Source organism: Ciona robusta, chromosome 3 (genome assembly GCF_009617815.1).
Source record: "Ciona robusta chromosome 3, ASM961781v2".
Taxonomy (NCBI): Eukaryota; Metazoa; Chordata; class Ascidiacea; order Phlebobranchia; family Cionidae; genus Ciona; species Ciona robusta.
Window position 1 is genome coordinate 10,680,736 of NC_143237.1, and position 13,669 is coordinate 10,694,404.

At 35.0% G+C, this 13,669-nt stretch overlaps 1 protein-coding gene across 1 annotated transcript; it reads left to right on the forward strand.

The window, feature by feature from the left end:
- The first annotated feature begins 7,855 nt into the window (after positions 1 to 7,855).
- On the forward strand, positions 7,856 to 8,603 carry LOC149739326 (uncharacterized). Its single transcript, XM_089873899.1, has one exon. The coding sequence runs from the start codon at positions 7,935 to 7,937 to the stop codon at positions 8,523 to 8,525; it is 591 nt and encodes a 196-aa protein (XP_089730025.1). The 5' UTR covers positions 7,856 to 7,934; the 3' UTR covers positions 8,526 to 8,603.
- The last annotated feature ends 5,066 nt before the right edge of the window (positions 8,604 to 13,669 follow it).

Consider the following 13,669-nt stretch of genomic DNA (forward strand, 5'->3'; position numbering starts at 1 on the left):
ACACAAATACTCAATAAATTGGAGTACACGACTTTAACTTCACCATAGCATCAGCATGTATTATGTATATAAGCCAATATTAGCCAAGTATAGTGTGTGGCAATATAACACATTCCTCAACCTTTTCATGGCAATGTTAAGACTTGAGTAAATACGTTTGAAAAGGTTCAAACTTAACAACGTCATTCAACCCTCCGAGACAAAACCCAGACTTTCTTCTTACATGAAACGGAATAATAGAGCCCGAAACATCTGGTTAATATCAGGACGAGCTATTTATATTCTGTCTATGAGTTTATTATGAATTGTATATGATAATACTATTCTGTGTTGGCTACAAAAATATGAATACCTTGATAGCATAAACTAAGTACGTATACCAGCACTACACTAAAGACTATATATATAAAATATATACATGTAACTGTTTAGGTTAAAGTTTAATATCAATTATCTGGTCAGGCTACTTTCATTCTGTCTTTGACTACATATATATATATATATATACATCATATTATCCTGTGTGCTGTGTTACTAAGTACAAACCAATGAAACCAATGACTTGAACAACAATATGCAGCCTACAATAAATCATAGTGTATTGGCTATAGTTACATACAAGAGTATCTACTATCTATAATACTGTATTAATACATCACTAAACTGCATCTAATTAAATACATTATACGCCGTGTACTTCATTGCCACTAATTAGTTGATGACAGATCGTCAACAATAATTATATTACAAGCACGCAACGTCCCTTGCACGACCCCTTTAAACCATACTGCTGTAAACAACACACACAGCACATAGTATGCCCACTCCCATATAGCCTCCATTAATACTGTTTAAAGGTTACAAATGTGGACATTTATATCAATTTTCGGCAGAAACAGAAACAAGGAATTATCCAAAATAACAATTTTCCACGTAAATAACCACCAATAGTAAAGAGGTAGCATGCTTAGGTGGTTACCAGTGGAAGGTCTTGTGGCGACCGTTTCTATGACGTAGTTTAAACAATTGTGTGTTGAACTAAATTAAGGGGGTTTCAACTGTAGACACACAGTGTATAAATATCTACAGGGCAAATTAACAAATGTCATATTTATTTAGTATAGTTATCTACAGAGTCAATAGAAAACTAAACTGAAAATAAGAAGCTATTAGTCAATTATTTCTTACATAATCTTGGCAAAATTTGCCTAAAAACAGAACTAAAGTAAACTGACAATGAGACACTATTAGCCAACAAAGGTTTTTAAAAACACTGCAAAAATGTGCATATATCACAATGTTGGGGTAATGGGACAACTCTGGTCTAAATCCCAGGTCCCATGGCATGCCTCACTGTAGGACCTCACCCATATAGAATAGAATGTGCATATACAATGTTGGGGTAATGGGACAACTCTGGCCTAAACCCCAGGTCCCATGGCGTGCCTCACTGTAGGACCTCACCCATATAGAATAGAATATAAGGCACCAAAATCAGTCCCAATCTTTGGCAATCTACACACTCTACGTTATAATGTACACTCTTCTGCTCTGCAGCAATGTACTGACCACCACAGCTAAATGAGTAAATTACACAGAATTCATGCACGAGTAAATTCACTACTCAGAACAGCAGCGTCATTTCTATAACAGTTTAATACAACCACTAGTATCAACTACCTGTAGTATATTGGGTCTACAAATGCTTGTTGTTCTATATTACATTATAAAACATAATGCCTATATTTTATAACATATAATATTAATAACACGTTACCTTCTATAAGACATTGTAAAACAAAATATTCCAACGCATTAATATAAAACACTACAGTGCTGTACTGTACAGTCACTACACTACCAATAGTATATTAAATGTGCAAATACCATGTAGTGACTACTTTAATGTACGAGAGCTTAATATAACAGTAGACCAACGCCATGAATTGAACTATATTCGAAGGTATAACATTTCATAAGGAATTTAATAATACCGATTGGCACAATAGAATAATTGCTAAGAAAACAATAGCTCTGCTTCATGTTTCAAGATTTATTTATATCTGGCAGATGTTTCAAAACAGAGCAATTTCAAGAATTCGTGAAACTAATATCTGGTTTTTCGAAACTAATTGGACAGGTATGTTGTGTACAGTGTGTTGGTGAAGAGAAACTTATCTATTTAACATATTTGAACAAGGGGAATTGATAATATTGTTTGACGTAAAACATGCAACATTTACTAAAATATATCGGGGGTTTTCATAACCACTAAATTTTTGTTGCATTACGAATTATTTGTAAACTATCAAATAAATCTTTTTGCATAAATAAATAAAATAACACAAAATCAAAAGTACACACAAATAATTTCATTTTGATTTAGGGATTATTTGCAACTAAGTAGGTCACTTCACAATTTATTTGGTGTTAGTTTTAAAATATAAAAAAACCCTGTGAAGATATAACATATTTGGGGGTAATGAGCCAACTATGGCTTAAATCTCGATGACTTGACTAACTGAAGGACTTCACTCTTATAGAATAGAAGATAGTTAAACCAAGGGCTTATGGTTTTGATGTGAATCTTTCATATTGGAGCCATGTTAGTGCTTGTATTAAATATACCAAAACAAATTTATTTATTTATCTCTTCTATGAAAACCATAGGAAATTTCATACTAGTATTTAAACATCAAAGAGAAGGCAATCAAATGCAAAACGACAGTCTTTAAAACACGATATAGATAAAATTTACAGCTAAAAAACTAAATTGTTGTTTTAATAAAAAATAAATTTGACTTTGGTAAGATACAAGTACGCAGCTGTTGTAGAAATATTCGTTAACAAGTTTGTATTTCTATTGATTATAACTTGAGTTGTATTATGTAGTTGAGGGGAAGTGGGACCGACAAGTGGAGTCTTGAACAAAGCATGAAGCACCATTGAACATAAAAGATGGAATTTCAACAAAAGGAGAGAAATTCCAGCGTTACGTACAAGTGCGTGGGCGGTATTATCCTAGCGTTGAGTAATTTTCCAGTCTACCATACTTTTATCAGCAGTCAGCATTATATCTATGTTCTGTTTAGATACCTTTGGATCTTTGTTACACTGAGGTGACCTATTACGTAATTTAATGGAGAATAATAGATCGAATTACAATTGATCAAAACACGCCATGAGTTTCTTGTGGGCCCCGTTCTCAACAACAACTAAACGGAAAATATTTTCCCAAAACCACACGTACACACTCACATGACACATACATGTTACTCCATTTGGATAAATCACATATCAAGCCCTTCCTATATAAATGTACACACTAGCCCTTTGTACACAAAGTAACTCAATATAAAGTTTATAGATTAGAAATAACTTGGTTCAAAGTAGAAACCACTTCAACAACAAAGAGTTTATTTTATTATCCATTAAGGAATTTAAAAATTGAAAAAAAGTGAAAGACTTGTTATTTATTTAGTGGTGCACATAAATGGATGATTTAATATGAAATAGAAATATTTTTTTTACGGAAATTTACAGTAAATTAATATACATGTACCCAATTTTTCTTTTAAACGTTCTTTTAAAAAAAGTTGAAAGTAGGCCTAATACTTGTACTAGCTTTTGTAAAGTTGTATAATATACAAAAAGCCCTATATTTATAGCTAGCTAGGAAATATAAAGTATTCCCTGGGATTTGTGGCACAAAAATATATATTACATTAATTACAACACTATATATTGCGTCAAAACCTTAATAAATTACCCCAATATAAAATAAATGTTGAACACATAAGTACCTTTATTCATATGACTATGAAATGAAATAATCAATATTAAAGACTTCCTGAGCTAACCAGGAATAGGAATGGAAATCCCAGACGGGAGTAAAAAAATTGTAAAATTTTACCAAACTCACTATTTAACAGGGAAAATTTCTTTGGGACAATATTGTTCTTTTTTTATTATTTGCGTTTTTAGTTTGAAACTTGCAATAAACATAATTGTGTGTTTAATTAATAAGGATAATGGTTTCACTGACCAAAATATTTTATAAACATTTTACAAAATGAAAAATTATTTATGTTAATGGACTATTTTTATTTCTTAATTTTTGGGTATTTTTGCATTTTAGTTTCCTTTTTTAGTTTAATAAATATGGACACATAATAATAAATGTTTAATTATTAAACATTGGGTGGTACACCAAGTGCTATTAAATACACAATACACAATATTGGAGTCAAGTAATAGTAATGTACCTAATAAGCAATAAGATATATTTTGCCATTTATGTACATCATCATCATTTAAAACAAATTATGATTAACTGTTTAACTTATTGTTGGTAAACAAAGATGATTAATCTTCCCAAAAGTTTACCGAAAAGTTTACTGAAAGTGAAACCATGACATCATAAACAGTCTGTTTACCGAGAAAGCTCCCAACAACATGATGATGTCATAATAGTCATGCCACAACGACTCCAATACAAGGATAACTATGACATCATAGATAGCGTGGGTGGTGAAGTGGGTTTGGGACCAACAGAGCGTAACAAGTGTCGTCAAATCTTGATTTTCAAACCAATCGCTCGTTTTTAAATATTTGATCTTCAAACAAACATCAATAATTTATTCAAACAATAAACTTGTGGAAAACATTAAAATTAAAACAATATTTTATCCACAGTATTTTATAAATTTATTTATAATTAAACTGCTACTAAAACAACTTTACTTAGATTTATTTCAACCTTATACACATATTAATATAAAATATATATATATATATATATATAAACTTTCAATAAAAATATTAATAACTTATATATTACATTTACGTTTAATTCCAACATTAAACACAATATACAATAATGTGCCAAACAGTAGACATATATTAAATAAACAACCTTGTTTTTATAACATTAACAACCTTTCTACAGGAGTCGAATCTAGATTCCTAGTATTACCTAATTACATGTACACACCTGACACATCTTATGTCTCATGTGTGCATTATGTGTACAGCATATACTTGGATATTATGTTTTGATGCATGCTACTGCATATAACTAACAACACTAATACATTCACATGTATTTACTATAACGATGGTGCATTGCCTGTACTTTACCATGTTACGCTACAAGGACAGCACAGAACGAACCAAAACAAAGACACCAGGTTTAATGTGACTCAAATTTAAAGCAATTACTTTAATCTTAAAATGCCTTGGGCAATTTTTTCTCTTTGTTGGAAACTTTTGTTACAAACAAGATAATTTAAATGAACGACGTCAGCAGATTGAGTGAAACGTACAAGAAATATGAATGACTTTGTAAAAATTGTTGATGTAACAAACAATGTAACCCTAAACCCTTTCTAATAATAACTATAATAGGTGACCTTCATATTTGTCTCTACTATTACAGTGACGAAGAATATGAAAGAAAATATTAAAAAATAATGAACAACAGGACAAACGACAAAACGATAGTCGCTTAAACACATTTACAGTTAAAATAAATCGAAAGAAGTGAGCTCAAGCTAGCCATACGAACTTAGCAAACTAGTTTCATATGTGACAAGAATTTAAACTTATTTGTTCCCATGAATAAACAAACCAAGACTATAAGAACATACACTGTGTATGTGTGTTGTACTTTTACATGCTAATATATCAACTGGATATTGGATTATAATATGAGTATATGACACATTAAGTTGAACAATATAAAATAAAGCTTCAAACTATTTAACATGGTATGTGAGAACTTAGTGAAGTTCTGTCACTTCTGCTGAGTGCCTGCTGTAGGACCTCACTCATATAGAATAGAATGTGCATATACAATGTTGGGGTAATGGGCCAACTCTGGCCTAAACCCCGGGTCCCATGGCATGCCTCACTGTAGGACCTCACTCATATAGAATAGAATGTGCATATACAATGTTGGGGTAATGGGGCAACTCTGGTCTAAATTCCAGGTCCCGTGGCGTGCCTCACTGTAGGACCTCACCCATATAGAATAGAATGTGCATATACGATGTTGGAGTAATAGCCAATAGGCAACTCTGGCCCAAATTCCAGGTCCCATGGCGTGCCTCACTGTGGGACCTCACCCATATAGAATCAAATATACTATAATACATGTTCCGTATAAATCATTAAAGCATGATAGAATAGTCTACTGAACATAGTACCTAAACAAAATGTACAATAAATTATTAATCACAAAAAACATTATCAATTTTGTATTAATAGTAGGCTAGGGGTTAGCAAATAAGGTGGGGGGTTCTTCACTAGCACCCCAATTTATTCTTTAAATTAGAAATACTTAAACATGTTCACCATTAACAAGGTTTTAGTAACAATATGTTTTGACATAAAATATATAATCTAAGATAAAAAAGTTGGTAAAATACTTGAATAGCGCCTGACTATCAAACAACATAAGTATCCTAACGAATCTACCGGGTTACTGTTTGTTTTTAACCAGTTTCCTTGTCAACAAAACTGTACGGAATTGAAACTCATTTATCCAACTGACAACTCTCATAAACAATATAACATATCAGTTGCAACGTATATTCGATATTTAAATACCATTTGAACAACTTTTATAGCGCTATAACTGACTTAGTTTACAGTGTACGTACACACAATACAGCTAGACGTATCTTTTCATTTCCCATCGTGGGAAGGCAGGAAACGAAAAAACAAATTAAATTTGATTGTCGCAAAGGTGGGCGTGATCTTTAGCCCCATTTTGTGGTTGGTTTTACTATCTTGCATAAACCGTTGGGTAGCGCTACTGATTTATAGTTATTGCATTTGTTTGGGGAGCATATATAGTAACAAATTTGAAGGAATGTTTTTAATATCGCGTACTAACGCTTACAAAATGAAGCTTTAAACTTATTATGGCATATTTTTAGTAATATCTCGGAGTATTTAGGCCTAGGCCAAAAAATACTTAAAATTCAGTAATTTGACCTTAATTATAAATTTTGACCTTGACAATGACCTCGGATGATGTTGAAGTATTATTATTGAACTCGCCATCCTCGAATACCCTAATATGGATACCAAGATTATGTCTCCAGTTTCTCTACAAGTCATTTTAGTCCAGGACTCAAGTTACAATTATAAACCCCGAGCATGGGAGGTTCCAGTCCTTATCTTAAGGAGTCTATGTTTCCAAGTAACATACGTGGTTACGCGTAAACAGGCACAAGGTGTATGAAATGGAACATCCGTTTTAAAACGACTGTCCTTGTCCCGCCATGTGTGAATAAATAGGTTACTTTTGCTTAGAGGAGAAAACAATCTTCAAGTAAAAGTAATTCGTAAATCGTCTGTAGGGTGTAACGGTCACGCCTTTTATCCAAAACGTTATTCTTTCTTTTTTTTATCAACAAGCGTGTTTTAACAACTGTTGTTTTACCGTTACTACCCGTCTTTTCGCTTTTTGTCAACTCTATTGTTCTTCGTTATCGTGACCGAAGAGACGAAATAAATTTCATTCATTCATTCAAAAAGGAAATTTAAAGTGACGTACAAATATGTGCATTAGGAAAACATTAACCTCGGCTAAGACCCTTCAAGAGCTAATATAATAATATCGTGTGTGTGAGTAAGATAATTGTGTAATACACGTGGTAGCTGCGCAAACATATTACCTGGCGATACTTTAGTATCGAATTAATGATTCGTCATAAGATTTGAATTTATACGCGTGTGGTATTACAGGCTTTAGCCAAGTACTGCTTAGGGATAAACAGCCAAACGACAGACGTTAAAACAAAGGTAAACCAAAGCATATATACTAAGTATATATGCTTTGGGTAAACACAGCACGAGTAAATGTCAAATAAAAGCGTATAGCAACTACTAAACCAACATTATATTACACAGATAGACGCAGCAACATGGAACATCAGCAGTTGAAAAGGAGTATTTTAAAAGCTGTTGGCAATGTTGCTCTTACCTGTGCTCAGAAGACAAACGTTATCGGCCATACTGGGTTGCTGGTCCTTATAGATGGCGTGCTTAGGTACAGTATCGACTTTGGAGTGAGTGACGCCTTGATCCCATGCGCAGTGTCGAGCTCAACGTGTGAGGGGACAGTCGGAATACACCCTTATGATCAGAAAATGTGGGGGAAGTGTCTAGACATCTTTTGGGAGAGGCCAAGCACCGGTGAAGAGGAGAGGTCAAAGGCGTGGAGTATTTTAATGAAGTTGATTATGGCACCGTGGGCTGGAAGTTACAATCTCGTTCGCTACAATTGCCGTGATTATGTAAAGGGGGCGATTAACTGGTTGAGAAAATATGATCCAAGCCACACTAAGGATACGGATCGTGCAGAAAGATGGCTGGGCAACATATATAAAGAAGATACGGCAAAGGGAGTTGGAACCGCGGTGCTGACTGTGGGAGCAATAGTTGCGGGGGCGTATGCCTTGGGTAAATTGTTTGCTGCTGCGAACGACGACGAGAAATCAAGAGAGAAACAATAAAAAACTGTATAAATAGTTGTAAGATAGCAATTCTTTTCATTCAAATGTTGCTAATACACGAATCAAATATAAAGAAAATGGTTTCGTGTTAATATAGTAGGGTGGGGGAAGACAGAACACCTTTAGCACATAATATCCAAATATCCTGATCGTGTTTTAAACAATTAACAACGGTCTTTTGGGAGCCGTGAATACACGGTTTTATAATTCTTTGAATGTTCTTTGTTGACTACCAAATGGGAAGATAAAACCGAATGAAAAACTGTCCCATCTTCGACCACCCTATACTACTAAAATACTAAATGATTTCTTTTGACAGTAAACCTGCTGTTATGTTCATAACGTAATATTTATTTATCGAAAACGAGAGCTAAGATGAAATTTTCTAAAACAACGAAGATGTGTGGACAGTGTGGATTAAACATAAAATAACAGTTGTTCAAACACGTTTTGGATTCTGTATTCTAAACTATATATGGGCGAGGTTCTACAGCCTGTTATTAGATTTGAGCTTAAAAAATTAAAGAAAAATGTATGTATTTTGTCCGGCGCCGTGGCTAAGTGGTTAGCGCGCCCGCCTGTAACCCAGAGGTAATGGGTTCAAGGCTCGTCGCTGCTACCATTGTGGGCGTATGTGTTCTTGGGCAAGACACTTAACGGCAATTGCTCCAACCCAGTGATCACTAATGGGTTGTCCAATAAGCCAAACATAAAAAAATCAAAAAAAAAAATAATCACCCACAAAGTAACATACATGGTAGCTTGGTAACTCGTAAGCTGGCACGAGGTGTATGAACACCCGTGTTATAACGACTGTCGTTTTCCGGCCACGCGAGGATAAAGTAAGTTACATACATACATACATTTTCAACATATTAAGTGACGCCTAAACTTATTACTTCGTCATTGCGAATAATTAACGTAAAAAGGGATGGCAGTTCATTGTTAAATTTCGTATTTTAAAATAACATTCGACCTCGATGTACATCACATGCACTGTTAATCACACTATAGTAGGCAACCCATTAGTATGACCACTGGGTAGAAGCAGCGAGTTACCGTTAAGTGACTTTCCCCAGGACATATTGCCAAACGGTGGCAGTATGGAGCGCAGTAGCGGATAAATTAAACTTATTAATAAAAATACTAAAACTAAAGTCGTACGCTCAGAGTGTGCTATCTCTTCTATGATTGGTGTAGTTTTAAACACGTGATCTTCAACACATTATCTACGTACAATGACGTCACCACGTACTACGTCGGCGAATACCCGAGTTAAATCCAACAATACTCGCTTAATTTAACTTTGAATTTAACCAGCGTTTCAACTTATGTCGCTTGTTGTGTTTTGATACAAATGGTACAACTGTTTTCAATGCAAGGAAAACAAACATCTTTTTAGAACGCACAACTGACATCCGTGTATCACATGGTAAAAAAATAGAACCGCAATCCCGTGTTAAAGTCGTAAAAGCCTGAACAATTTCCATTATTTCTACATAACATAAATTGTTATTTATCTCTTCGAATACGATAGCGAAGTTCAGATTAATTAAAACAACGAAATGAAGAGAATTAGCAGCAAAACAACAGTCATGAAAACACCTGTATAAGAAGTCGAAACGGCGGTTGGCAAAATTCTTGCCGGAAACCCAAAATACAAGGAACACAAGTCTGCTCGTTGGGGAATACCCGAACTCAATACAGCAGTACACCCCTACAAATATGTGAAAGCCTGAAAAGTTTCCATTATTTCTAAATAACATAAATTGACATTTATCGCTTCGAATACGATAGGGAAGATCAGTTTATTAAAAAAGTGAATTAGCAGAATATCGATATTCACATTAAGTGGGTATAAAACCAATGTATATATAACTACATGTATATATATGTAGTTATATACATTGGTAAAACTTAATTAAAACAAACTACCATGTAATAATTACAAGGAACAATAGTGTGCATAAAGAACAACAACATCGGTTAGGTGGTACAGCAGGGAGCTTTGTCCTTTGAAGAAACGCAAGTTATCTCACAAAGGGTTGGCGATATAAAATGTAGAAAACTATCACCAGCTAATGACAAATATTACACCACACGATAAACCCTAAACCATGTATCGATGTGCCTCCGGTTCTTTGGGCAACATTTGTTGTTCAGTTTGCAACCAAACGGCTTCCTTATATGTCAATGCAAACGTGTATTGCGTACAAACTGTATGTTACACAAACACCAACTACAAACGGACAACATCGTAACGTTGATGAAGAGGGGACCAGGGATTGTAGCATTTGTTTCAATTTCACGCGATTTTTCAGAGGCTGTTTTGTTTGAATTTTTGGTAGAACTTTGGAATATATATGAGCATCTCTATTTATATTCAAATTTTGATTTGTTGTTGGTATATGCCCCTTTAAGTAAAATGAATTATATCTGAAATATACATAGGACACAACGAATAATAAGCAGTACCGATACACAGGAATGCGGAACTTTAACGTGAAGTCGAATTAGCTTTTTCAACATTAACTGAACCGTGTATTCTTTTCACAAAACACAGCTGCCTTTATTTGTATCGTAGCAAAGCGGAACCGAATTCATCCAAAATCACTTTACCGCAACTATATATGTTAATATTCTTATATGCTGGCGTCACCCGTCTATTGTTCTACAGTCACGCGATAATATACTTTTGAACAAAATTAACAAAACAATTTTGTGGTATAACGGCCTTCACCTGCTACCAGATTTCCACAAGTGTTGTCAAGTTGGTAATGGATAATATCTGGAGACGGAAAACCATTATATCGTCACAATGCCTCGTGTCGTAATATAACTGAACGTTGTAAATGCAATTGTGATGCATTCGTTTACTTTAACGGGTTAGCAAAGATCAGATTAATTAAAACAACGAAATGAAGAGAATTAGCAGCAAAACCACAGTCATGAAAACACGCTACGGTAAAAGTACTTGATCAAATACTCTGGTGTTGTTACCGAAACGTTTGTAATGTTATAGTTAATGAAACACCAACACATGATATGTCAGTATATTGGTTCTTTACCATCGTATACGAGTTCCCCATGTCTATACCAAGGAACACAATATATACTGTTGCTGCCAGGCACATTATATAGTAGGGTGGGGGAAGATGAAACACTTTTACATTCCATTTTTTCCTCCCATTTGGTGGTAAACAAAGAACAATCAAAGAATTATAAAACCGTATCCTCACGGCTCCCATAGACCGTTGTTAATTGTTTAAAACACGATCAGGATATTTTGATATTATGTGCTAAAGGTGTCCCGTCTTCCCCGCCCTACTGTACTTGCATTTTGAATCAGTTCTTCCCGCAATAATTTTGCTCACCGATGTTTCGAATTCACCCTGATGAAGACGACCTGTATAGCACGTCGAAACGGCGGTTGGCAAAATTCATGCCGGAAACCCAAAATACAGGGAACACAAGTCTGCTCGTTGGGAAATACCCGAACTCAATACAGCAGTACACCCCTACAAATATGTGAAAGCCTGAAAAGTTTCCATTATTTCTAAAAAACATAAATTGTTTTGTTCGAATTTTAGTACTTTTGACCAGTGGCGTATCATCGACCCCGCGAACCCCGCAGCCGCGGGGGGCCCACACGAATTAGGGGCCCACTATAATACCCGATAGAAAATTAACCACATATAAACTGTTGTTACGTCGCAAAATAAGCTTCGCCGTCGTAACCCAATAACATGACAACGTACGTGGTAATTTAAACATTTAAATAAGTTTGTAAAATGAGGGGGTTTTACAGTAAAAAGGGAGGGGTTTAAGCCAAAAATTTTTTGGGCCCACGCCGCAAACTAGAACCCCCCCTTTAAACACGTCTATTTGCGCCAATAGTGAGACCTATATGTAACAGTTTGAGTTGAATGTTTTACGGGTCACCAGATGTAGTGATAAAGAAGGGAGCCCACGTACAAGCCTTGAGGGGGGGCCTTCTATATCTTAAAACGCCACTGCTTTGGACTATATTTGAGCATCTCCATCTATATACAATTTTTTTTGTTGGTGTGCCGCTTTAAGTCAAATGAATTATATCTGAAATATACATAGGATACAAAGAATAATAAGCAGTACCGATACACAGGAATGCGGAACTTTAACGTGAAGTCGAATTAGCTTTTTAACATGAACGGAACCGTGTATTATTTCCACAAAACACAGCTGCCTTTATTTGTATCGTAGCAACGCGGAACCCGAATTCAACCAAAATCACTTTACCGGAACTGTATATGTTAATATTCTTATATGCTGGCGTCACCCGGCTATTGTTCTACAGTCACGCGATAATATACTTTTGAACAAAAATAACAAAACAATTTTGTGGTATAACGGCCTTCACCTGCTACCAGATTTCCACAAGTGTTGTCAAGTTGGTAATGGATAATATCTGGAGACGGAAAGCCATTATATCGTCACAATGCCTTGTGTCGTAATATAACTGAACGTTGTAAATGCAATTGTGATGCATTCGTGTAACGGGTTAGCAAAGATCAGATTAATTAAAACAACGAAATGAAGAGAATTAGCAGCAAAACCACAGTCATGAAAACACGCTACGGTAAAAGTACTTGATCAAATACTCTGGTGTTGTTACCGAAACGTTTGTAATGTTATAGTTAACGAAACACCAACGCATGGTATATGTCAGGATATTCCTCCATGTCTATACCAAGGAACACAATGTATATTGTTGCTGCGAGGCACATTATATAGTAGGATGGGGGAAGATGAAACACTTTTACATTTCATTTTCTTCTCCCATTTGGTGGTAAACAAAGAACATTCAAAGAATTATAAAACCGTATCCTCACGGCTCCCATAGACCGTTGTTAATTGTTTAAAACACGATCAGGATATTTTGATATTATGTGTGCTAAAGGTGTCCCGTCTTCCCCGCCCTACTGTACTTGTATTTTGAATCAGTTCTTCCGGCAATAATTTTGCTCACCGATGTTTCGAATTCACCCTGATGAAGACGACCTGTATAGCACGTCGAAACGTCGGTTGGCAAAATTCATGCCGGAAACCCAAAATACAGGGAACACAAGTCTGCTCGTTGGGAAATACCCGAACTCAATACAGCA